Source organism: Cydia amplana, chromosome Z, assembly GCF_948474715.1.
Source record: "Cydia amplana chromosome Z, ilCydAmpl1.1, whole genome shotgun sequence".
NCBI classification, from domain to species: Eukaryota; Metazoa; Arthropoda; class Insecta; order Lepidoptera; family Tortricidae; genus Cydia; species Cydia amplana.
Window position 1 is genome coordinate 14,471,882 of NC_086096.1, and position 26,937 is coordinate 14,498,818.

A 26,937-nucleotide genomic window follows, 5' to 3' on the forward strand; every position below is an offset into this window, starting at 1 on the left:
TAGTTAGTTGTTGTTAATAAAAACGATTATATTATGTTCATATAAATAAAATGATATTAAAACGAATATAAACGATATAAAAAATGTGAGGTACTAAAATTACAGAAAATTTTAAACGTTTTATACTTGAAACGGAATTTGTGTCAAAAATGCAAAGACAATTTTTTTTTCTTTTTAATAATTATGGGTTGGATGCGAGTTTTTTAAACACATGTTTTTCCGTGGTGGCGCCATCTGTTTGATTCATTTGGAAGCATCAGGTGAGGAAATATTGCACTGATATGATGCTACTGCGGATACAGCGCTGATTTCCATACATAAGGTTTAAGTTTCCTGCCCCTGGATTAATCAATCGGAAATAGTGCTGTACCGTATGTTGTACTTAAGTATACTTTATGCTATGTCTATCGTGTCTGTGGTCAGTTCACAAACTTCAAAATATACGAGAATTTACTTTTCAACCATTTTCAACACATACACTTAAGCAGATAGTTAACATATTAAATTTATAGTTTATAATAATTCAGGCGAGTCCCACACACCGTGCATAAACGCATTCCCACTCCGTAAAAAAAAAAGGATTAGATTCATGGCGGCCAGCGGCGGATCTATGTTTTAACCGGACTAAAGTCGTGGTCCTGTATCTACGCCCGTCTGTTAGTGCTTTCGTTGAAGATATGCTGATGCTGGCAATAAGTTGGTTGCGTCATAATGACACTGAAGGAAACTACAGAAGAATAATAACTTTGAATTTAAACAAATGAATAACGTGCACTGCATGGTTAAATACTTCAAGGTTTTACATGTCACACTTTTTTGTGTTTGCTTTGCCCCTGAAATAAATAATAGATGCTTGTTAGTAACGTAAACATTTTAGGCATTCCTGTTTTCGTGTCAAAAGCCTAAGCCGGCTCGTCAAAATGTTTTTAGGGGATATTTTTCCTAACTTTACAGCCAAAACTACACAAGGAGAAATTAGTTTTCATGATTGGCTAGGAGATTCGTAAGTATTTTATTTACACATAGTATGTGCAGTCATCAACAGGTAGCTAAGAGGGCTCTTATTCCCTTTAGAATAGTGCTAAGGTTATTTGGACAACTTGCCCGCTTGACAGCTTGTGCCTCTGGATTTTATAAAAAAAGGCTGGTAAAAGAGGTAAAATTATGATATAATTATATTTAGTGACTGTTAATTTGTTAACTTTACAGATGGGGTATATTGTTCTCGCACCCATCTGATTTCACCCCAGTGTGCACAACTGAACTCGCTCGAGTAATTAAATTATATCCCGAGTTCACGCGTCGGCATGTCAAAGTTATTGGATTGTCTTGCGACTCCATTGCATCACACCATGAATGGTGCAAGGATATTAAATTCTATGCAGGTATATGTAGAACATTGCAATATATAATTATTTACTGCAGCGGGCTCAGCACGGTTCCATTTTTATCGACTATCACTATGCCTGTCACTTTCGCACTTACATACTTGTTTGAAAGTGACAGACATGGTGATAAACAATAAAAATGCGACCATGCTACTAGGGCAGATTGTCCTTGAGATATATGTAGTTCCATATGGATTGTAAAAGTTTGTATTAAAATATAAACCACATTACTTGGTTATTATTAGCCAATAGGGGGCATTACTGCAATGTCTTGCTGCGAGAGAGAAGAACTCTAGCACATATTGTAAACCATACACATGCCTTAAACAATTTGTCGAGAACTTTTCACTATGACATTGATGCATCAAGGCGGTGTGTTTACAGAGGCCTACCGCGAAATGCGAAAATCGAAATTTCCCCTATGAAGTACAGCATTTTAAATTTATGGAACTATTTGCCAATAATATGGGAAATTAATATTTCAGGTTGCAGTGAGGATGAGAAATTCCCTTATCCTATAATTGAAGACCTGGACCGAAAGTTAGCTAAGCAGTTAGGTATGGTAGACAAGGATGAGCTGGATGCAGCAGGCATACCCTTGACTGCACGTGCAGTTTTTATTGTCGACCCTAACAAGAAGTTCCGGCTCTCTATCCTGTATCCTGCCACCACAGGCAGGAACTTTGAGTAAGTGTCCACTTATTGTTATTTCACTTATTTTATTTATAATCATACCCCGCAACGGAGCTAGCAAAATCGTAGCATATGACAGTTTTGTGTCAGGGTTGGCGATTATGATGAACCATTTTGCTTTAACTTTATTGTATGTAAGATTAATAAAATTAATCGAGAACCTGGTTGACCCTCTTCCGATATAACCCGGTTTAATTTACTGTCAAGTAATATAAATTAACAGCTCAATGTCAATATTAGATGCGTTTCAATGTATCTGTTATTTTGTTTATATAATCACGGTTTTTTTTCGCATTTCTTTCAAATGGAATGGAATTTACATTGCTTGAAAATATTGGTGTGTTTGAAAACAAAGAAAAAATATTTTCCGTACTTTAGTTTATGCGTAGTAGTAACCCTGACGTACAACTGCTACAGATTTGCTAGCTCGGTTGCGAGGTATGTTTATAATGAACTGGCAAAGCAACTTGTGGAGGTGACAGGTCACTGGAAGGCTGGCTTTTAGCACTGCAATACCCCCCAGCCTTCTAGGCACCTTGCCACAAGGCACCGAGGTGGAGCCAGTTTTTTATTTATAAGTTTAGTTGTAGTTTTAATCTTTCCCCTTTTTTTAGTTTTATGTAGTTTTGTTAAGGTTATATTTTATATTTAAAATAAAAACACATTTAAAAGGAAAGCTACTAAACTCATTTATGTCAGTCATAATCAATTGTTTCACAACAATATGGTTTAAAAGCAGTTTTGCTCTGCAGCTATTTTATGCTACTGGCTATGTACACATTGTAAACCTTAAATGTAGCCAGACTATAGAAAGGGGATATAACTATGGGTAATAAGTTTTTGGCAAAAATTTCATTTTTGGTACAAGCTTTTATCGCTGAGTGTACTTTTCTTACGACAGACAACTAATACTCATCGAGAAAATTCTAAAAACCCCTAACACAATTAGGTTGCGTTGTTTCATTACAGAGCTCCTATGGCCACCTCTTGTCTCCATCATCAGATCAGCTCGATGGTACCATAATATTGCATTGTCACCCGACTTACATGTGTATGCAAAATTTCAGCTCTATCGGAAACCGGGAAGTGGATCAAATTTAACTTGCAAGATTCCATTACATAGTTACATACAGGTCGACCTAATAAAAGCTTGTTAAAAACATGGACTGTTCTGACTGAATGTATAATTATATCAACATTAATATACAGGGTGGATTTTCTTTTTGGGTCAGTGAGGGCAGCTACCAGATCCCGTGCTGCTACGAGAAAACGGTCTTAGAAGACCTTACCTCGATTTCAAATGAATGAAGATTGGCTTTTACAGATTTTGAAAAAAACATACAGGTTGCGAGAAAAAGGTCATTTTTGACAAACTTTTTTTTTGATGCCAATCGATCCCATTCCTATTGAGGATCAAAAGCTTGTATGGAAGCAAAAAAAAATTTCCGGCTAGAAAAGCCACAAATCGAGGAAAACTTTTCCCATACAATTTGTATGAAAATGAAAACTTTTATTTTTCACATGCTATTTTTGTATGCCAATCGATTCCATTCCTATCCAGTATCAATAGTTTCCTTGTGGTCAACTCACGGTAATGTACTAAAAAGCTACAAATTAAAAAAAAACTTTTTCCGTACATTTACTATGGAGAAAACGTGAAATTTAATTTACATTTTTCTATCTGCCCAATCAGTCCTGTTACATTTAAGGATCATAATACTGTATGAAGACATTGCTGTAAGACTGATGGGCGAGATAGAAAATCGTGAATAAAATTTCTCGTTTTCTCCATAGTAAATGTACGGAATTTTTTTTTTAATTTGTGTCTTTTTAGTACATTACCATGAGTTGACCCCAAGGAAACTATTGATACTGGATAGGAATGGAATCGATTGGCATACAAAAATAGCATGTGAAAAATAAAAGTTTTCATTTTCATACAAATTGTATGGGAAAAGTTTTCCTCGATTTGCGGCTTTTCTAGCCGGAAATTTTTTTTTGCTTCCATATAAGCTTTTGATCCTCAATAGGAATGGGATCGATTGGCATCAAAAAAAAAGTTTGTCAAAAATGACCTTTTTCTCGCACCCTGTATGTTTTTTTCAAAATCTGTAAAAGCCAATCTTCAGTAATTTGAAATCGAGGGAAGGTCTTCTAAGACCGTTCTCTCGTAGCAGCACGGGATCTGGTAGCTGCCCTCACTGACCCAAAAAGAAAATCCACCCTGTATTATGATGTATAGATGAAACAGGAAGATCAAAAATGTGTGTACATTATCATGGTCACCTCCAATATTCAGCTTATTGCCTGATGGTGTCAGTAACCCAGCACCAGCAGATCTCGTTCCAACCATGTCTTGCGCTCAGGGCCCTGCTATCAGGTTCGGGCTTAGAGAATTTAACAACTGGAGATGCCTTGTCTGTAATTTTCTGTACAAAATAGTCTGCCGATTTTTGCGGGGGAGGGGCACGTCAAATTTATCAGATATGTCAGATAAACGTCAGTCCATAGAATAAGTATAACCATTGGGCGCATTAGGCGAGGTTTTCGGCAGTGGGGTAGGCTCTTAAAGGCGACTCCGGCTGTTAAATGGGCTAAGGGTTCGGGTGCCACAGTGCCTTGTATTAAACAGAAGTTGAGTTATTTTGAAGAAGGTCTTTACACCCATTTTGTTTAACACATACTTAAAATAATTCAGCTTCCATTCAATATATGGCGCTAAATATTATAGGAACGCGATTTCATAGTATTATAGACACTGTCTGTCTTCTTGTTTTATTTGTCCATGGATGAAGTAATCATTCAATTTGCATAAGGGTGGTATTCCATCTGTCCAATGTGCATTGCGTTTCACTCTCTCATTAAGCAAAACGTGAGACGCAAATACACATTGGACCAAGATATTGGACAGATGGAATACCATCCTAACGAATGTGACTCATTGTTGGTCTAAGTCTAAAGCATTGTAATCACTGACTTAATATAAAAGAAATAGACACACAAAGCAGAACAAAAACGTCAAGAAATGTGGATCCCAATGACGTTTCGCAGCATTTGCATTGATGATAAAAACGCTTACGTAAATTTTGAGTCAAGATAAATGTTTCGTACAGAAAAGAGCTTAATGTCGTAAGCATTAAGTGTCAAATTTGCATACATAAGTACCAACACTGTTAAAAAATTTAGTCCGATGGCACTAAACGTAACGTATTTATGTCAAGCAACGTCAAACGAGAATAATGAACGAATGGAGTCACTTTGGTACACTTGAATAGGTAGGTATTACTGTACAGAAAAACCAATTGAAGTAATAAATAAAACAAATTTAATTTAATCGGGAGTTTAAATAAAATTAATTCGTGGTTCAAATTCAAACAAATTAAATTTTTAATAAGTAAGTATACGTCTTTAAATACTAATTTCCTTGAAATAAATTCAACTTATTAAATAAAATAACTGTGTATTTTAGATCTACATTTACTCATCGCACGGGTGCACGGGGACATTTAGGTACTGATTGGATTTTTTTTTATAAAGTCCATACTTTATAAAAAAAATCGGGTTGTTCCCACTAGTTACCACCAAGTTGATATCAGTGGTAACTACTAGGATTTTTTTCCCACCTTTTACCACTGGGAAAAATAATTCCCACTAGTTACCACCAAAGCGAGTTGGTGGAAATAACCCAAAAAAATCCTGTGGTTGTCACTGTGTTCAGACAGGTTTAGCATTTACAGTTAGTCGATATAAGCCCTTATTGGTTGTCGGAAACAGGGAAATGGGCCGATCACACAAGTGCCGTTTTGCTTCGTTTAAAACTGCATCACCCCTATCTCTTGCTATAATTAAATAGCAGTCCACTTTGCACGTCGTGGTTTTCTTGGAAATCTTGAATTTAAACATAATATTATTCCTTACGAATTCCATATAAAAATAAAAATAAATATTGACCTCACATCGACTCATTAGATTTTTGTTCCTTGACATCCCTTCTTTGGTACTAACAAATTAATTTATTCAAAACCATAAAATTACCACCAGATTACATAAATTATGTAATGCTATCCAAAGAACTAACCGAAAGAAATACATTCCATCCTTTTTCCTTGTTTTATCATTGTTATTTTTACATATTTTAACGGCACATTTCGTAATTGTTGACAACTTCACATTTGAGCGTTTCAAACAAGACTAAACGAAAAAGTAACGCGTGATCTGTTTCAACGTTACTTTTGTGGGGCCATTTTTTGCGGCTGATTAGGTATCCAGTTCTTTATTCTATATCAATGATTGTAATAATAAAAAAGCGGCCAAGTGCGAGTCGGACTCGCCCATGAAGGGTTCCGTATTTAGGCGATTTATGACGTATTAAAAAAAAACTACTTGCTAGATCTCGTTCAAACCAATTTTCGGTGGAAGTTTACATGGTAATGTACATCATATATTTTTTTTAGTTTTATCATTCTCTTATTTTAGAAGTTAGGGGGGGGGGGGGGACACACATTTTACCACTTTGGAAGTGTCTCTCGCGCAAACTATTCAGTTTAGAAAAAAATGATATTAGGAACCTCAATATCATTTTTGAAGACCTATCCATAGATACCCCACACGTATGGGTTTGATGAAAAAAAAAATTTTGAGTTTCAGTTCGAAGTATGGGGAACCCCAAAAATTAATTGTTTTTTTTCTATTTTTGTGTGAAAATCTTAATGCGGTTCACAGAATACATCTACTTACCAAGTTTCAACAGTATAGTTCTTATAGTTTCGGAGAAAAGTGGCTGTGACATACGGACGGACAGACAGACGGACAGACAGACATGACGAATCTATAAGGGTTCCGTTTTTTGCCATTTGGCTACGGAACCCTAAAAAGCGGCCAAGTGCGAGTCGGACTCGCCCATGAAGGGTTCCGTATTTAGGGGATTTATGACGTATTAAAAAAAACTACTTACTAGATCTCGTTCAAACCAATTTTCGGTGGAAGTTTACATGGTAATGTACATCATATATTTTTATTAGTTTTATCATTCTCTTATTTTAGAACTTACAGGGGGGGGGGGGGGGGGGCACACATTTTACCACTTTGAAAGTGTCTCTTGCGCAAACTATTCAGTTAAGAAAAAAATTATATTAGAAACCTCAATATCATTTTTGAAGACCTATCTATAGATAGCACGTATGGGTTTGAAGAAAAAAATTTTTTAGAGTTTCAGTTCTAAGTATGGGGAACCCCCAAAATTTATTGTTTTTTTCTATTTTTGTGTGAAAATCTTAATGCGGTTCACAGAATACATCTACGTACCAAGTTTCAACAGTATAGGTCTTATAGTTTCGGAAAAAAGTGGCTGTGACATACGGACGGACAGACAGACAGATATGACGAATCCATAAGGGTTCTGTTTTTTGCCATTTGGCTACGGAACCCTAAAAAAGGGTTATTAAGTGAGGTTTTATTTATTACAGTGAGATTCTGCGTGTCCTGGACTCCTTACAAGTGACTGACAATGCCAAAGTAGCTACTCCTGTGGATTGGAAGGTGAGTACTTAGGCTGTCACTAGGTCAGTGTTTTAGCTAAAAAACAGATTTTCAGTTGGTTATTACATGTACAATTATATTTTCTGTGTCATTTTGACTGGACTTATGAACCCAGGAACATATAGGAAGTGTAACTAGCTAGGCTAAATCAATATCAAAAGGTAGTCAGACCGAGAAAAGTCTGCAGCGATTTTGATAGCCCACGCAGTGAAGTGTCATTTAAATGTCAAACTTCTATGAATTTATGACGTAAATAACACTTGCAATGAGTGGACTATCAAAATCGCTGCAGACTTTTCTTCTTCTACTTAAATGTTAGAGAATTAGATACTGTGTAAGCTTACAAAACCATTATTACTCCATCCAATGGTATCTAGGCGCCTAAATACACATAGCAAGCAAGACTCTCAAAAATTCACAGGTCCAAGTATGTTGCCTCAGGTCAAAGATGGGTACATTGATTGTATAAGATAGTTTAAGAAAAAAACGTGTCCCCAAATCCCTATTTCACCACGGCGACAGGTGCGACAATTCGACAAATGTCATTGTTGCTGACGTCACAGGCATCCATGGGCTACGGTTACCGCTTACCATCGGGCGGGCCGTATTCCTGTTTGCCACCATCATTGTATTATTTAAAAAAAACTTTATTATATCGGCAAAAAACAGATACTTCACTTTCGAAGTTTATGATGATGATTGTGTCGGAATTTCGTGACAATTATCGTGTTTCTTGTCACAATTGTCATTAGCTTCGCAAAATAAGTACTTATTTATTGGCGATATAATAGAGTTTTTTTTTATTAATATGTTGGTGGCAAACAAGCACACTGCCCGTCCGATGGTAAGCGGTTACCGTAGTTTATGGAGGCTTGTGACGTCAGTAACAGTAATGTCGACAATTTTCGCACCTGTCACCGTGGTGAAATAGGGGCCTGGTGCTGTACGGCGCCTCTAATTAGTGTTAACTGAATTGTCAGACCGCAACGTGTGCCGACCAAATTTACCTTACAATGTATTAATGCCAGTGAACGATATGCGTTCACTGATTAATGCATACAGCGCCATATAGCTGTCCGCTCTCCAAAGGTCGAATTTGTATCATCTTATACAATCAATGAATTATTGTACCAGGTAAATAAATGCCTTGCCTAGCTTAGTACAGTTGCCATCAGATATACTCGTATTGGAGCGGCCAAGGTGTTCACAAATATCTGAACACAACCTCCTATTATCAAGATGGTATAGTGCATCTTCAGATATTTTACTGCTCCTATAGAATTAATGGCGGCTGTAGTAGCCTACATAAATGATTCCACATAGCGCATAGCTTAGTATTAATAAGCCAATATAAATATTCAACATAAATGATTTCTTCAGATGGGTGATGACTGCATGGTGCTTCCAACTGTTCCAGAGGATAAGGTGAGCGAGGTGTTTCCTAACGGAGTAACCGTGGTTGACATGCCCTCTGGCAAGAACTATATACGCAAGACACCCTGCCCGAAGATGTAGCCCTTTGCTAGTGCACCTCTCCTTATGGTTGACTATTGTTCGTAGTGGTTTGGTGACTTTGTGGACATAAATTGTATAAAATTACTGTTAAATGTTACACTTTTTTAATAAAACGGTAAATGTTGACATTTTTCTTATGTATTATACAGTGCGGGTAGTAATATTCCCTTTCCATACCTAATATTACAGAATGTAACTATGTTGGAGTAAAACTAAGCAGCTGGTTAATTACAATTTTAAGCTGCGAGTTGCGCCATTAATCGATAGGAAAAATTACTAGAGGATTGCATTACGTTCCTATTTTATCAACTGCAAATAATTCATTCTGGCTCCTTAGTCAAATGTATTTCTACGACATACTAAAAAATACCTAAATAATATGCAGATTTGCTCTAACTTCCAGTACCTAAGTAGTAATAATTTTCCAGTAATCCGGCTCTCTTGTGTCAGCATTAGTGCTGGATTAGTGAGATTGTACTGTAGTTCCAAGTTGGTCCCGTTTTTGTCATAAGTTCATAACCCAGTTCTGATGATGAAATCCATGAGGAATCTAGGGAACTGATCAAATCTTATAGGAATTCGTATAAGTGATTTAGTATTATCATCAACAAACCAAGCATTTCATCCAAAACAGTTCCATTTGATGAAGTAGGATATGACCAGAATGGGACTTTTAACTACGGATATATCACCATTTTGCGCGATTTGTCCTCTTCGTTACTAAAGGGGCTCATTTAGACGACGCGTGAACTCGCATGTGGTTTTAGTTACATTGCGGACCATTGAGGTTGCATCAACTTGGCCGACCGATCAAATAAGTCAAATAACGCAATGTAATGAAACTCGCATGCGAGTTCTCGCACCGTCTAAATGAGCCCTAAAGGTTTCGTTAGACATCCGCATCCCCGGATGTGAGCCTTTAAATATCTGTAGACCAATACTGCAACGATGGTCCACATGTTCAATTCATAATTAATTATAACCAGGGGCCTATTGCATAATAAAATATGTACACGCTAATACTATTAGTACCTAATGTTGTATGTAAAATCACTAATAGTATTAGCTTGTATTTTATTATGCGATATGCTCCTGGGTGTATTAAGAGTTAAAAGGAAAAGCCAGTGGAACCTCTTCTCAGTTTGAGAATTTTAGGTGAATATCTCTGTCGCACTGACGGGGGCGGTTCCTTAAATTAGTGCGATAAAGTGTGCGATAAGGACAACTGCAGCTTAAGGGGACGGTATATGACGTTTTCGATTTAGACCTCACTTTGTGCAATCAATTTGTTCAATGAATGATTAATAACTGCATTAAATTATACGCAAATCTGTTCACGAAGAAGCCGTGTACCGGCTCTTCACGCCATATTTTTTTTTATTTCCTGTAATTCTCTACAAATCGACACTAAAAGTGTCCAAAAATCAAAATATGGAGTTCCGTTTGAGCAAGACGCATTACAGTTTTGTCTTTGACAGTAATTGAGTTGTTGTGGGATTTTGAAGGCTAGATAACTAAACTACCAGATTATTATCTACTTATATTTTTACTCACAAATACAACACAGAAATTCAATCCCAAATGTAAACTTTCGTATAATTTCCATACATTGACGACATCACTCAAAACTCTTCTTCGAGTCAGATGGCCGTTGGCCTTGCATCGAAGCAGACGTGTACATCGTCATAGCTCGTTTTTGACATTAATAAAGACATTTCATCATATACGCATACGAAAATGTATACCAGTAGATAAATTGTATTTCATAAAATAGGGTAAATAAATATAATCACGTCGAGCTCCAGTCAAATTTTAAATGTGAGTTGTTGTTATTTACGGGTCGTAACGGTCGAAAACAGCAGTAAATTATCCTAAAACAATACGATTACAATCGAATTTAAGTAACTTGTTCCTTCAAAACCCGCTTAAAATGAAAAAAGTTTAAAAACTCGTTTTACTGATTGGGATTGATTTTCATTATGCTGGTATCAATTTTGCGTCATTATTACTCATCTATTAATACGAAGCGTAATTCGTTTAATACCTAAAGACTTGCAGTGTCTACACCTACGTTCGTTCCGTCTATGTATGCGATTACGTAACGTGCTGTTCTGATAATCTTCAAGAATCAAGATAATTAATAACGGCAAGACCAGCATTTAGTACCAGCGAGTTTTGCGGATTTGGAGACCGAGATGAAGCTTACAGGCCAATATCGCTGCGGCCTGGCCTGCTTATTGTTATGTGTATAAATCGAATGTTATATTAATTTACTATAAAAAACAATGTTTTATTTCAATGACATTCTGTGCGTAGAGGTATGTATGTTTCGGTGATTATAAGAATTATGTCCACACAATAATCGTGCAAAGCAGAGACTGCATTATTTCTTTACGGTATAAGCGGTAAGGAAAAACTCATTGGTATCCTGGCTCGTACCAATGAGTTTTTCGGAACTTATGTACGAAATATCATTTGATATTTACCACTAGCTTTTCGGTGAAGGAGGAAACATCGTGAGGAAACCTGCATACTCGTAGTGCATACATTTGCGAAGAAATTCAAAGCTGTGTGTGAAGTCCCCAATCCGCATTGGGCTAGCGTTGAGATTATTGTCTATACAGGGTGGTCCAAACCGTGACGTCCAAAAATCGTGGGCTATCATAATGTACCCCATATGTATGTTAGCCGATTTTTCGTAGTTTTCAAGTTATGATTTTTTAAGCTTTTAACTTTTCCTATGTAGGTAATATTCTCCGACCGTCCATAGTCTGGGACCGGTCTGAAAACCAGCGCCGGGCACCTAGGCCCGGCACACGCTGAGACTGGAACCCTGTGCCTAATACAAAGATCTTCTCACTTTTGTTTTGTATATGATAACAACTGTTTTATTTTATTATGTAAGTAATTCTAACTCTATTTTATGTTCATGTATGTGGCAATAAACAATTCTTATTCTTATTCCTATGAAATTCCGGGGTTCCCATACAGAGTGGCTGAAAAATAACTGCATTCCGTTGCCAGGGAGGTGTTGGGATTATACTGAGCAACTTTTACAACCTCCCTGGCAACGGAAATGCAGTTATTTTTTAGCCACTCTGTATGGGAACCCCGGAATTTCATATGAAAAGTTAAAAGTAAAAAAAAATCATAACTCGATAACTACGAAAAATCGGCTAACATACATGGGGTATATTCTGATAGCCCACGACGTGAGGAATCTAAAAAAAAATTTTTGGACGTCAAGTTTTGGACCACCCTGTATATAGGCTGAATTATTATTATTATTTATAGGCGGTACGGTACCGTTATTATTTATCAATACCGCTTCGTTTTGAAGGTACTATACCTGTTGAAATATAAAGTACGGTACCGGTATAAAATTGCAGCAGGTACAACAATTTTTTATAGGTGTACAGTCAGCTGCAGAGAAAAGGTACCACCCCTGCATACAATCTTCTATGCAGGGGTGACCTGCAGCTGACTGTACCTAAACCATCACTGACCGAGCGTAGGCGAAGGTCTCCGTTTCAGCTTGGGCAAAAATACTTTCGTTTGTTCGAATGTTCTCCCTTGCATATCACATTTCTCAAATATCTCGAGAAAATTTGTAAGCAGGTTCGGTAGTTGGATATAATTACTCGGTTTCTTTTTTTTTTTATAAGTTCTAATAGGCAGAGATTGGCATAAAGGACTTAAGCGACAGTAGGGTCTGTGGTACTTAGACCATTGTGATTATTCGTAGTGTCCGACCGAAGATTCGGTTTCGGTTTCGGTTTCGGCCATAAAATCATGTTTCGGCCGTAGTTTCGGTTTCGGCCAAAAAACGGCCGAATCTTTCGGCCTGGCCGAAACATACGAAATAGTACTTCGTATTATGAAACTAAACTATGTGACAAAGACCAAAAGTTGGCGAGCAAGTAGGACAACAATATTTATATATACAGAAATTTGTGTTTCGGTCGGACACTAATTATTAGGTACTTACTGATTACGCTGCGCCGCGTGGAACGTGAGGTGCGTTGGGGTAAGTACATACAAATCATTCAAGAAAAAAATCCCTTTTAAGATCACTCGTGTGTCTGCCCCTAATAGACTAATTCAATTGAAATTTGGTACACATTTTTCACATATGACAAAGAGTCGGTGATCCAAAGATGGACTAGTAACGTAAATAAATAAACTTTTAACTTTGCGGCCATTTTTTTGTATCGTGTGATATATCAGATATTAAATTGTAAGATATTTACTAATAATAAGCATTGGTCACGTAAATTATTTTTAGTCTTTTTTTGCAAGTATGAATGATATAGAACATTATTTCAATTATTTTTAAAATTAAGCCTATCCAAAGGCGACTTGGAAGATGTGTCATGGGGATCTATATTCGTTGGGTGAAAAACAAGTTTTTTTGTCTAATTATCGTTTAAAACACAATCGATCGGCAATAACGCGGGCACATAAAACAAAAAACTTCTTTTTTCACTCATAAAACTCCTTAAACCTAATAAGAGCTAAACAAAAACAAGTGCGAGTCGGACTCGCATTCTAAGGGTTCCGTATATTAAGTCCGTCTCACGCTTGACTGCACATTTCTTATAGATTTTCCTGACATATATAGGTAAAGAACTACTTTGTGTATTTTTTTCAAAATTTTAGATCCAGTTGTTTCGGAGAAAGTGGGCGGAGAATGATCATTTTTTGCCTATTTTCATGAATAACTGCTGAACTATTAATCCTAAAATTATAAAAAAAGTTATGTTTGAGATTCTTACAATGAGCTCTTTTATTTGATATGTAACACTATATAGTTTAAAAAACATTTTTTAATTTTTTCATTTACCCCCCCCCCCCCGCCAAAAATGGCTACCGTATTTCAAATTCTCTAAAATACATTTTATTTACGTTACACGTCCATCTTTGGGTCACAAATTTACATTTGTGTGCCAAATTTACATATGTGTGCCAAATTTCAACTGAATTAGTCCAGTAGTTTCGGAGAAAATAGACTGTGACAGACGGACGGACAGACAGACAGACGCACGAAGAATTATATGTATATGCACTTATCCCAACGCACCTCTCGTTCTACGCTGCGCGGGGTTCATTGCCGCTCCTACCGCCGTAAGTGTAAGTACAACTACATCATCAAGGCTACGATCGAAGATAATCAGTTCAGCACTGAAATAATAGCGGTGGAATGCCAGTATAATATTTAATTATTTATTTTAATTTTATAAATTTAATAGCAAAATAAATAGCGAATATAGGATACTCGTACAAGTAAATCTGTAAAGATCTTAGGGGTACATCAGCCGACATATATTATTAAATTTTATTTTGTCGGCCTTAATTAAATTTCCACCCTGCCGAAACTTTATTTATTTAAATTTTTAATTGAATTGATTTTTCGCCTTATGAATAACCGTATAGAGTAGTAAATAACATTTTACATCTGACTTAATGACATCTGGGTTTATTCGGTTTAACTTTACAAAACGCGTATCTCGACAAAGCCATAATATGCAGAAAATAGTTAACAATCAAATGAATTAAATTAGAATTTAAATACGTCACGTGTGACATGAACAGACAAGGAGAGCAAGATTTAATGTATTGTTTCTCTTTCTTCTTTCAATGGAACGTTTTTACAGTTTCTGTTCCTCAAAAGAGGTCAGTGGTTAACACTAAACTCAAAACGCAATCTTAAAAAAACTTGATGGGTCAATGACCTGTCCCAGTAAAGTGAGGTAGTGTGCGTGAAGTGCGCTTGTGTGTGAAATGGGGTAAATTGACAGAATCTGAAAATTTACCCACCTCTACCGTCACCTTAAGCGAAAAACCTGCGTAAATATCTCAAAAATCGAGGTTTTGTACACTCTACTGTTTCCTTCTCCAAAACTTAACCGATCTTGACGATATTTCGAAATCTAAATGGTAATGAAATTGTCTGTCAGACTGTAGGTATTGCTTTTTGGGCTTTATGGTATCCGTTTTGAATACCATGCTTTTTGCGGCCTAGTCAATTAGACCGTTTTTTTGTGATGTGTGTTGAAGTGCTCTACCGCTTAAAAAAACGAAAATAGCAAAAAAAGCAAAACAGTCCGACATAGATATTGATAGTATGAATCTGTGTTAAAAAAATATGCTCTAGGGTGAAAAATCACGGTGGAAACAGTCTAGTTCGTTTGAATGGAGAAATGACCACTGATCTTGCCTCGTAATGGAATCTCAAATTCACTAGGCTAGTGGATGAAAATTATGGACTCCATTTAGTTCATCAGTTCCATCACTTTTAGTTACTATCTAAATACAGGACTAATTATTTGTAAAAAAAACGGATAAATAGGTACCTACCTATCCAATTTTATTTCCGGCAGACGACGACTAGCCTTCAAAGGTATGCTCTGAGGGGATCCTCATAAAAAGCGACTTTTCTAAGATGGCTCAAGGGCAACATCAATGTAGATGAGGGCTGTGGGTAGAGCGGTGTTCGACATGTCGCTGGACGCTGACATGCAGCTTATTACACATCAACCCTCGAGAACGCAGCGTTAGCAACTCCACTATGGACGGCTGACTAAGGCAAGCCAGAGACATAGGACCCGGTAGCACTCTCCCACATGTCAGGTGACAAATCCCCCAGGTGCGCTAAGGTACGTGGAGCCACTATTACTGCCCAACAGTTCACCACAAGCTGCCCTACTTAGTATACTTGTACCTGCTTGTATTTCTTGTACCTATTTATTCCCGTGAATAGTTCCCATCCCCAGATACGCTCGGCCTAGTTTGGACACTATTGTATTTTTTTTAATGTAATGTTTTTTTTCGCCTCATTGAACCTTTTTCTGTTATTAACTAACTACTTTCCTACTTCATAATCATAATTATAATATTTAATATATGTACCTAGTACTTAGGTATGCTATGCCATGCCAAATACATCTTACGTAATTAATGTAAGCGAATACTTTCGCGTCAAAATTTCAAGATAGTCATCTAGAGTCGCAGGAGAGATCATTACGAGAGGTAGCTATTGTAAAAAGTAGCAGGTTTAGATCTGTATAAAGATTACACTGATAATAACGCCTTCAGTCAATAATGATTTCTGATTGAGAATGCGCTCGACCAGTCCGGTGGGTGGCCCGGGTATGCCGAGTACTAGTGAAAGCCCCCACTTTCATTGAGAGTGGGGCGGTCGTGAGCCGTCACCAGTGCCACAACAAAAGTGAACGTCGTCGCGGGTGTAGACGCTCCGAGTCTGTCAGTCGCTATCGTGACAGTTGGTCGAGCGTGTATTGCGCGTCTCGTGCCGTGAATCGTGTTCTCGTGATGTCCAGGTGGTGGATGGTGGTGCTCCTGGCGGCGGGGGCGGCGGCAGCCGGCGGGCGGCTGCCGCGCACCTCGCTGCCCGCATCGACGGCCGCGCCCGGCACCTCGGCCGCGCCGAAGTTGCCCTCCAGAAACATTACACTCTCGTCCCGGAACTCTGTCCGAAATAGGTGAGTCCATGCTGCTTTATTTAGGTACTTCAGCGATTTCTGGGAACAAAAGCTAAGTGACAAAGTGGAAGTATTATTAATATTACACTTTCGGGTTCGGAAAGACTATGTATGTTACTGTCATTTATGTAAGTGGGTACTTGCACCGTATAGTACCTACATAAGTCAAATGATTGCAAGAGGTGAATTAGCGCAAACTACATATGTTTTTATTTTAACTTTTTAGTTTTAATTACAAGTACCTATGTATTAAATTACATAGCACATTGGATACTTGACATTTTTATATACTAGGTATGTGTTTTATAAAATTAGTTAATTATTTAATTATGTTTATGTACCTATATATTTATTTCTATGTTTGTTTTTATATTAATATGTATTATATACAGTGTGGAAAAAATGTCTGGCTCCTGGAGGTGCCTTAAAACCTTAAGTTAGCTCATTTTACTGAAAGGAAACATTCTTTTATTATGTAGGCAACCTAGTTGTACCTACTCTAATTTTTCACGTTTAAAATTAAATGTTGAGTTGAGATTAATTTGAAAATAATAATTATTTGAGAAGGTAATAACAATAAGTGGTTCGACAAAAATACCTACTTTCAGACAATCAATTTCTATGTGTTCCATTGTATGAGTTGGTAAGAACTGCAGCTAAGACTTTGAAGTTTTTTAAAGTCGTGATTCAAATTGGACTCTTCTTGAAAGTAACTCGAAATAACTCTTGAAGGACTTCGTCATAAAACCTTTGTTATATTTTTATAGGCGTAAAACTGTTTACGTAAAGTATAATATAATTCCCTACTATGTACCTATTTTTACTAATACATACTCGTAAAATTATAAATTAAGAAAGTAACTCTAGCTATGTCTCTTACAAACCGCTAAACTGATTTAGACGAAATTAGGTAGGTATAGAAATAGTTATAAGCCCGGGGAAGGTGATAGTTATTAGTTATCATCACGGAAATCATAATTCTCCGCTTATGATATCGGAGGCCGACGCAAGCGTAAAACAATTCGTCTTAAATAGGTATTTAATACCAGATATTAAGACGGTGTATGGTTACCGTCTTAATGACTAATCAACAGTATACCAAACACTAAAGACTCGAGCCTTTATCGACACGTCATGGAATACATACCAATTAGAGTACGTGCAAAGATTTTAGTTCATTATTTTAATACGTATCTTCGGACAGAAAGTATGACTTTCAGGGAATTGGGAATTGCCCAAAGATTAGGCAAACTGAAATTAGGCAAAAAGTTGCTATGTCAACTGTTTCCTGCAACGAGAGCTTATTGTGTCGCTAGTTTACGTGCCCACAGCGCCAAACGCGCTCTGCCGAAGTAGGTAACATTGCCTCTTTTACAAGTTTTTATTTTACCTTCACCTGACGATCAAAAAATAAATGAGACTGTGTCTGTTTGACTGAAGTCAAATTCTGCAGGTTAAATTTGACCCACCATTTAAGCGTATGAAAATGTAAATCGATACCGTAAAAATATAAAACTTTCTTCACATTCTTCAGAAAGTGTATTTGTAATTACTATTAAGTTAGATAATTCGATTTTACTGAACTGTGACGGGGTGAGAAAAGTTATGTTAAAGGGCAAAGTTTTATACTTTTACGGTAATAAATTAAAATAATGACATTGACCAATTTTGTATAAATGTTGCTTTAACTTAGCAAACTTAGCATCCCATCCCCATGCGCGCAAAATGTTGACTTTGACTTGACTTTGACATTATAATTATTATGCGTTGCCTCTTAGCCGAAAGTATTCTAATCTAATAGTTCTCCTAAATAATGTCGCAAAAAATCGGGCAGCCTTCGTACCCAATATGGTATCGTATAAATACCAACTGTTTACCAATGCTGAATGCTAAGTTGATAAATATGGTAGGGTTGTAAATTTTTGCTATATTACCTGTAACGTGCAGGTAATTATGTGTACATAATATATAATATATCGACATCAATAACAACCAGCGCATGCACGCAAGGAGTCTGGGCAGGGCTGCATCTGTTGGGGCCCAGCTACAAAAACCTGGCATGAGAGTGAAAATTCGTTCGCATGTCTGTCTATCCTCGTAAGACCCAGGGCAATTTGGGCACTTTTGAATTTGGAACTTTCTTTTATTTCTATATGAGTTCAAAACTCGAATTTAATTTGTACTTGTACAAGTACGCGGGGACTTACGAGGATGGAAGTACTTAATAGGTATGTCATAAATCACCACTATTGTCAAATGTTGGACAAAATATAAATTATTTTGAGTAAAAGCTTTTTCGGTGACTGTACTTTTTTTACCACAGGCAACTAATATTCATCGAGACAATTTTAAAGACCTCAAACAATTAGGTTGCGTTGTTTCATCACAGATTTCGTATAGCCACCTCCTGTCTCCATCAGCAGATCAGCTCGATGGTACCATAATATTGCATTGTTATCCGACTTACATACCTATCTATGCAAATTTTCAGCTCAATCGGAAAGCCTATTTATGCTTACTGTGGGACTTAGTCAATTTGTGTAATAATGTCCTATAACATTTAATTATTTATTTACATTCGCAAGACAGGTAATATTTCCTTTGCCTGTCTCAAACTCCACACATCATATTATAACCGTCTTCGTTTAGCTACTGAACAGGTCTTCAGAGATCGGAGACTTTGTTTTGTAAACATAATTTCATTAATTAATAATATTTACGAATTTACAAAACTTTGTATAGTTCTTCGCAGTAGGAATGTGCATCGTTTCTTAAATTACTTGTAAGGCTACGACGAACTTAATCTTAGAAATCCGGATAGCCTATACGAGGGCTGTTTGATAAGTACCCGTTTTCCAAATGTATTAATATCACGGGCCGAAAATATGTATACAATCGTTTTAAGCCATTTATCAGAGGTGGGATTTTTTTTAAAAAAACAGCATTCTTTTGTTTTTTTCTCATTTGACAGTGATTCAGTGAAAGCGTGAACTTAAAATTGTGAAAATGGGGAAAGAGCAGTATCGGTCTGTAATTAGATTCTTGTTTTTGGAAGGAAAAACATGTGATGAAATAAAAGTAAGAATGCAAGCGGTTTACCATGAATGTGCTCCTTCTATGACAACCGCCAGATACTGGTTTAACGAATTTAAGCGGGGGAGAACAACCGTCTTTGATGAGGATCGCCCAGGCCGCCCAATTGAGGTGACTACAGACGATATGGTTAAGAAAATTGAAAATATCGTTTTAGCCGACCGCCGAATTGAACTTCGAGAAATCGTTGATGCTGTAAATGTTCCAATCGAGCGGGTACAAAACATATTAGAAGAAAAATTGGGTATGAAGACAGTATCGGCGAGGTGGGTGCCGCGTTTACTCACGGAGGAGCAAAAACGGAACCGACTGACTACTTCGGAGCAGTGTTTGGCCGTGTTCAAACGTAACCCGAAGGAGTTTCTGCGTCGTTTTGTGACCGTAGACGAAACGTGGGTCACCACTACACCCCGGAAATGAAAGGGCAGTCGAAGCAGTGGATTTTACCGGGTGAACCTACGCGAAAGTTAGCAAAAATCGTCCCATCGGCTGGATAGGTCATGGCGACCGTTTTTTGGGATTCGCAGGGTATTATACATATTGAGTTCTTAGAAAAGGGGAAAACGATAACAGGACAGTACTATGCCAATTTATTGGATGAATTTGACGCTGTGTTGAAGGACAAACGACCCCATTTAAAAAATAAAAAAGTACTGTTTCATCACGACAACGCACCAGCTCATTCGTCTAGAGTTGTGATGGCTAAATTAACACAATTACGCTACGCCCTATTGCTTCACCCCCCGTATTCTCCAGATTTGACCCCATGCGATTTATTTTTGTTTCCCAACCTGAAAAAATGGCTCGGTGGTAAGCCATTTGGATCAAATGACGAAGTCATTGCCGCCACAGAGGCCTATTTTAATGACTTTCCGAAATCATACTTTTTGGATGGTTTATTGAAGCTTGAATATAGGTGGAACAAGTGTATAGAGTTAAAAGGAGACTATGAAGAAAAATAAATGCATATAAACAAAAACAACTGATTATTTTTTTCATAAACGGGTACTTATCAAACAGCCCTCGTACAATAAGGTGTAAATGAAATAGTGTAGTTTTATAGTTGTCAGATAACAAGGTAATAATATTAACTTCGGTTACCGAGATTAGAAGATATAGGTACAAGGAAACAAAAGTATTTGGTTTGTATTACTCTTACAGATATATGTATTTTTAATTAGAATTCATTAGTGAGTAACAAGACGCAGAATTCGTTGATTAAGCCAGATAGACAATGTTAAATTTCATCATCTGCATATTGACAGCGATATGCAGACAAGGTCTTATGACATAGTGTAGCTCGACACACGCGTTGAGTAGCTAATGCAAATAATGACATTCATTGCTTCGAACACTTTTGGAATTAAGTATTGACTGTCCTGTAGATATAGTAACATATAATTACCTATTGATAATTATAGTTTGCTCGAGCTTAAAAGTAAAAACAAGGTGAAAAATTTCGTTCCTTGACCGATTACATTGGGAGTAGGTACTTACGTTATGTGAGTATTCGTGGTCTAAAGTTCTAAACGGCTACCGACAGGTGGACGACAGAAACTTGAAATGAGACCAAGGTTACGCACCGGTATTGTTACTGCTCTTAGTGCTAATTATGATTGCTAATATAGTTGGTTACCGCAGCCGCAGCAGGTCATGAAGTGCACTGTATAGGTACTTATTCTCTCTATACACATAATGTATTGCCGGCTGCAGACCAAAATAGTGCATGATAACCAAGGCGATATTACATAACTTGCTACTTAATTTATATACACAAAACCCATGAGACTATTCTGACTCCCAAAACTGAAGAGAATTGAACGATAGTAACGACACCTCATGCTTGAAAATTATTAGACGTTTTAACCTGCCTATTGTTAAAGCATTAAAGTTGCCCTCATTGCCTTGTCAGTCAGGTAAAAATGCGTGCGCTAACTCAGTAACCGACGTCCAACACTTTGGAAGGGATAGTCGGCCTACCGGGCCGACCAAGGACGCTGAGCGAACGGACCTATGGCACACGCGTGAACTTTGAAGTTGAATTAAAAAGACTGATTTCAGTGCAGGCGGCCTTTTCGTATCGAATAAGCAAGTAGTTGCATCTCAGTCATGCAAACGTTGGCGGACCTGTGCTTGCTGTTTCAATGCGCGCAGTTTGGTCTAAATGTCAATGTCAACTTATGTTAGTACAGGAAGAAATTTCTGGGCGGTTCTGTATGTCACGCTGGCAAATTGTAGATTGCAGAGCGAATCTCTAAAGTTGAGGTTTGAAATCCAAATTGGAATGTACTAAAGATCCGTCGGACCTGGAACAAATATAACTCAATTCCATTAAATCCTCGTGTCAATCTAAGGATATGATAGAGGACTCTGATAGGTAATGAATATCCGTTTCGCGTAATAAGTTGATTTTAATTTGCTATCTAGTGAAGTTAAAACTTAATTCGGTCACAAGTGCTTACAACTTATGAAAATACATAGAACTGGTAATATAATTTCTGGAAGATTTAACCACACGTAGTCTGTTTGCGCTTTCCGCCTTGGGCGTCGACGTGGACTGCTTGTAGCAGAGTACCTCACATACAGGACGATACGTGAAGTGACATGGCGAACTTAACCCTTATTCGTTTTGAAAGACCTATCCAACGATACCCCGATAGGTTAAAGCATAAAAAAAGATAAAAAAAACATCATTTTGTATGGGAGGTACTAATTAGAATTGGAAAAAGAATTTTTGTACTTTTTATTTTACCGCTCTGTCGCCGTGTTTGATTCATGTATCCTAGCGATGTTACGGTTCGACTTCACAAACCGGTTCAAACCGAGTTAGGCCTAAAGTCGACTAAACCGACGTGAGTGTACCGTAAGTCGACTTTTCGATTTGTTGCTGCGTCACTTTCGTTTGACATATTGAGGAAAGAGATGTTTGTATTGTACTAACGCGAATCAATTCCATATCCCTAAGAAAAATGTTGCCATGCACATTGCCGCCATTATTGAGTCGGTCTAACTCTCATAGAGTTAAGTCAAAACTTGGTACGAACAGGTAAAGTAAAATGAAACTTATTACATGAGTTTTAAGGTTCACTTTCGCATGGGCTTAATTAAAGAGATCGACTTGGCGGTAAACTTCGGTTCGGTTTGGCGGTTTCGCGCCGCGTCGCTTTGCGCGAGGCTTACGGAAATGTACGAATTCGCGCCGATAACTGACAGAACCGCACGAGACCTCACGCTCTTTCTTGCTTACTCTTATACTGCTTTCCCGTTTTAGCTTTAGCAATGAATGAAATTGTGATCTACCGCGCAACGCAACTAAATTATTAGGTACAAATGTTTCTAAGAATTATTTTGAGTCAAAGTTTTTGTTGTCGTGTAAAAGATATGTGCTTTTTCGTATAATTGTCTGTATAGAAGGGCAATTGGCAATTTAGCAATTCTAGGCGCGACTTAGGTTTCTCGCCATTTTTTACTGACAAACAAACTGGTTTTCCAGACTATACGGACCATTAAAAAAAACTTGTAGGTACCATTAAATCTCCTTTTCATAACGATAATGGAATAGCATTAACCAAAAAAATTTAAGTTCTGATTGTCCACCCTAACGTCCCTAACTTAGGATCGAACAAACCGTAAAATTGACAAATCGATTTGGTCGACTCAAAACCAAGTGACTTTAGTGACTACACGCCATACACGGTGCGGTTTGAACTAATGATACTTGAAAACTATAGAAGTTAATTCGATTTGGCCAAACCGGTTTGCAAACCGGTTTGGGTCTAAATTGGAGTCGACTTGTTCGGTTTGAAAATTTAGCGGGTTGACCCATCACTAATTGTATCCATGCCAAATTGTAGCTTTCTAGCAATATCGATCACGGAGCGAAGCCGCGGACGGACAGACAAATGGACATGGCGAAACTATGGGTAGTTGACTACGGAACCCTAATAAAACATCACAACTTGCCCATACTATATGTAAGAGTTCCTTTAGTTTCCTCAGGATCCCAAAATTAGATAAGACTTGATGACCCTGGTGTTTTGTTTTCTTCGTTCTCATATGTCGCCCTGTATTCAGGATAATAAAGCTGCTAGGCATGTTAGGTATCCAATGTATAGTCATAGTGTTGGACCAATTATCCAATTTATGGACATAGTAACAGTACAGTCTACTAGAGCGGAATTCAGATACATATTAAAATTTGTTCTTGATTTGATATTAATTTGAGATTACTCTCTATATGCATCGCCAATAAATAGGCATGAGCTAGATGCAATGCGAGTAATATCATATCAATTGATATTATTGCCAGATAACAGATTTTAAAAATTGGAATGTCGCTCATGTGCTTCAAAGAGCTTTACGTAAGCTTGTCCGATTGTAGGGCGGAAGCCTACTTATGGTAATAGCGGCCCAACTGATACTTGCCTCGCTATGAAATGTTACTTAATACGTACAGTTGATCTTATTTCAAATTTTCTCTGCTCAGTGATGTTTACCTTTATAAACAAATCACTCTCTCTCTCTCTCTCTCCACAGATGCGCCCAATATGAGCCATATAATGTTATATTCACAAACAGTGAAAGATTCCATACGAACCGATTTACAATAGGGTATGATTGAATCGATCGCCAAACAAATGTACTTTCTATGAACTTATGAATGGGATTGGTCACAAAAACCATTAGAATGCGGAGGTTTACAATACGTAAGGGTCTAAGGATCTTTGTATGAAACAAAGATCCTTAAGGGCCTACTGCAGCCGCGTCTGGCGCTTCGTAAACCACGCCCGCTAGTTCTTCCCTCCCCGCTAACACGCACACATGGAAACGCTTCGCGCCCCACGTGAAGTTTGTGTGACCTTTTAGCACCATCTAACGTTACAGAAGTTAACTACCATTATACGCGGTCGCTGCGGTCGGCCAGAAACTTAAATTCGGAAAAAATTGAAACAGATGGCGTTGTTACTTGTTCATAATAGCAAACAATAAAATAATTAATTCATAAACCTGCATATTTATTGTTGTTTTGGAAGACGTTAACAGCATAGAAGCAGCAGCGTATATAGCATATAAGTTAAGAGTATTGATAATAAGAAAATAGCACAAGAACAGAAAAGAGATTATTTTTGATAAAATATGATGAAAACAGATTTACTTGATTACGCTCACCTGACTTTGCGGTCACTAAATGCAAATTTCAACCTTATTGTTATGGGGTTACAATACCCCTGGGGTTGCAGGCGTCCATAGTCGTTATTATTATAAATGCTTTGGTTGAAATACTTTTTAACCCTCGAATTTTTCATAGGTACAGTCACCTGCAATAATATGTTACTCTTCGACGGCCGCAAAAATATGTGACACGCTCTTATGGCTCTACAAATAAGATCTAACATGATCTACCGCAAAACGGCCTTCGGTGTGTAACATATTATTGCAGCTGACTGTACTCGTATTCATTGTTGTATAGGTAGGTATTAATATCTTTTATCCGATCGATTTGCATTTATTTGAAATAAATCACAGTGTTTAGTAATTATATGTTTTATTGAATAAGAGATTATTTAGTTATGTAAGGAATACAGGGTGCCTTTTTGAAACACTCATTTTTAGGGTTCCGTAGCCAAATGGCAAAATACGGAACCCTTATAGATTCGTCATGTCTGTCTGTCTGTCTGTCCGTCTGTCCGTCCGTATGTCACAGCCACTTTTTTCCGAAACTATAAGAACTATACTGTTGAAACTTGGTAAGTAGATGTATTCTGTGAACCGCATTATATTTTCACACAAAAATAGAAAAAAAAAATTTTTTTTGGGGTTCCCCATACTTAGAACAACTGAAACTCAAAAAATTTTTTTTCATCAAACCCATACGTGTGGGGTATCTATGGATAGGTCTTCAAAAATGATATTGAGGTTTCTAACATATTTTTTTTCTAAACTGAATAGTTTGCGCGAGAGACACTTCCAAAGTGGTAAAATGTGTGTCCCCCCCCCCTGTAACTTCTAAAATAAGAGAATGATAAAACTAAAAAAAATATATGATGTACATTACCATGCAAACTTCCACCGAAAATTGGTTTGAACAAGATCTAGTAAGTAGTTTTTTTTTTAATACGTCATAAATCCCCTAAATACGGAACCCTTCATGGGCGAGTCCGACTCGCACTTGGCCGCTTTTTCTGGATAATTTTGAATTTCAATTGTCAGGGGAGCCTACATTATTTTTTAATACATTTTACAACGACAACAAACAAAAGTACAAATTCGCCGTATTTTTATTACCCGGGTCGATCGCAACAAAATAGAAAATCATGTTTTTCAAATCTAAGCGTTATTGTAATTTATCTCAAATAACCAAAAAGTCAATCTGACTAGAACTTAAAAACGAACTGAATTATTTTAATATGTCGATTTTTCTTGGTGACCCAGGAGAATTTTTTTTATCCCATACAAAAAGAGCGTATCCCAATCGCGTATCGGTTTTGGTTTTTACTTATAAGTGTGAAAAATATATTCTACCATATACGAAGGATGTGTGTTTTTTCATGTTTTATGTGTCTTTTTGTACAATAAAGTGTTTTACTGCTACTAATATATCATATTAACGATTAACTAAAAAGGTATTTACATCTAATTTAACTGGTAAATTATTAAAGTCCGCTAAAATTAATATATATTCAAAAAAATATTTGTTAATATGTCCCAAAATCATGGCTCATTTTTTAAGTCTCCTGACTTACCAAACATATCGCAACGAAGGCAAGGGTACAACGCGGCATCGTGAACCTAATAACGTAACGTTTCAGTTACTTTTTTAGTCGCCGACCATTTTATCCGGGGTACGAAAAGAGGTATTAGATCTATCCTGGGTCTAATATGTTATAAAAACATAGTTTTTTGAAAAATGTTCGTAGGTAGTACACAAAATTTACATTTTCTTTTAAATGTGATTTGGGTCATCGTTCTCCCTGGTGACTTTTCTGGTGACCCAAGAGACATCAATTTTATTATGACTCAGGAGACTTTTTTTCTATGCACTTTGATTTTTTTGATGCGCTAATTTTGTAATCTAAAATAACTTTAAACTGCTGATATACTTATATCACTTTGCTGATGAGTGGAAGTGGAATTTAAACTTAATTTATTGTTCTCTCCCTTGACATTTTGGCATACATTTGACATGCTGCAGTGCACTCCTAACGTTA

At 37.1% G+C, this 26,937-nt stretch overlaps 2 protein-coding genes across 2 annotated transcripts in view; both read left to right on the top strand.

Annotated features, from left to right (window-relative positions):
* Window positions 1-889: 889 nt before the first annotated feature.
* LOC134661184 (peroxiredoxin-6) overlaps window positions 890-26,937 on the top strand; it is a 30,496-nt gene continuing 4,448 nt past the window's right edge. Inside the window, exons 1-5 of the mRNA XM_063517149.1 lie at window positions 890-1,003; window positions 1,210-1,385; window positions 1,874-2,075; window positions 7,547-7,619; window positions 9,000-9,186. Of these exons, the coding sequence (XP_063373219.1) occupies window positions 921-1,003; window positions 1,210-1,385; window positions 1,874-2,075; window positions 7,547-7,619; window positions 9,000-9,134 (669 nt within the window). The 5' untranslated portion in view covers window positions 890-920 and the 3' untranslated portion in view covers window positions 9,135-9,186. The remainder of the gene's footprint in view (window positions 1,004-1,209; window positions 1,386-1,873; window positions 2,076-7,546; window positions 7,620-8,999; window positions 9,187-26,937) is intronic.
* LOC134661164 (fibrinogen alpha chain) overlaps window positions 16,366-26,937 on the top strand; it is a 95,906-nt gene continuing 85,334 nt past the window's right edge. The window contains exon 1 of the mRNA XM_063517120.1: window positions 16,366-16,636. Coding sequence (XP_063373190.1) covers window positions 16,467-16,636 — 170 coding nt within the window. The 5' untranslated portion in view covers window positions 16,366-16,466. The remainder of the gene's footprint in view (window positions 16,637-26,937) is intronic.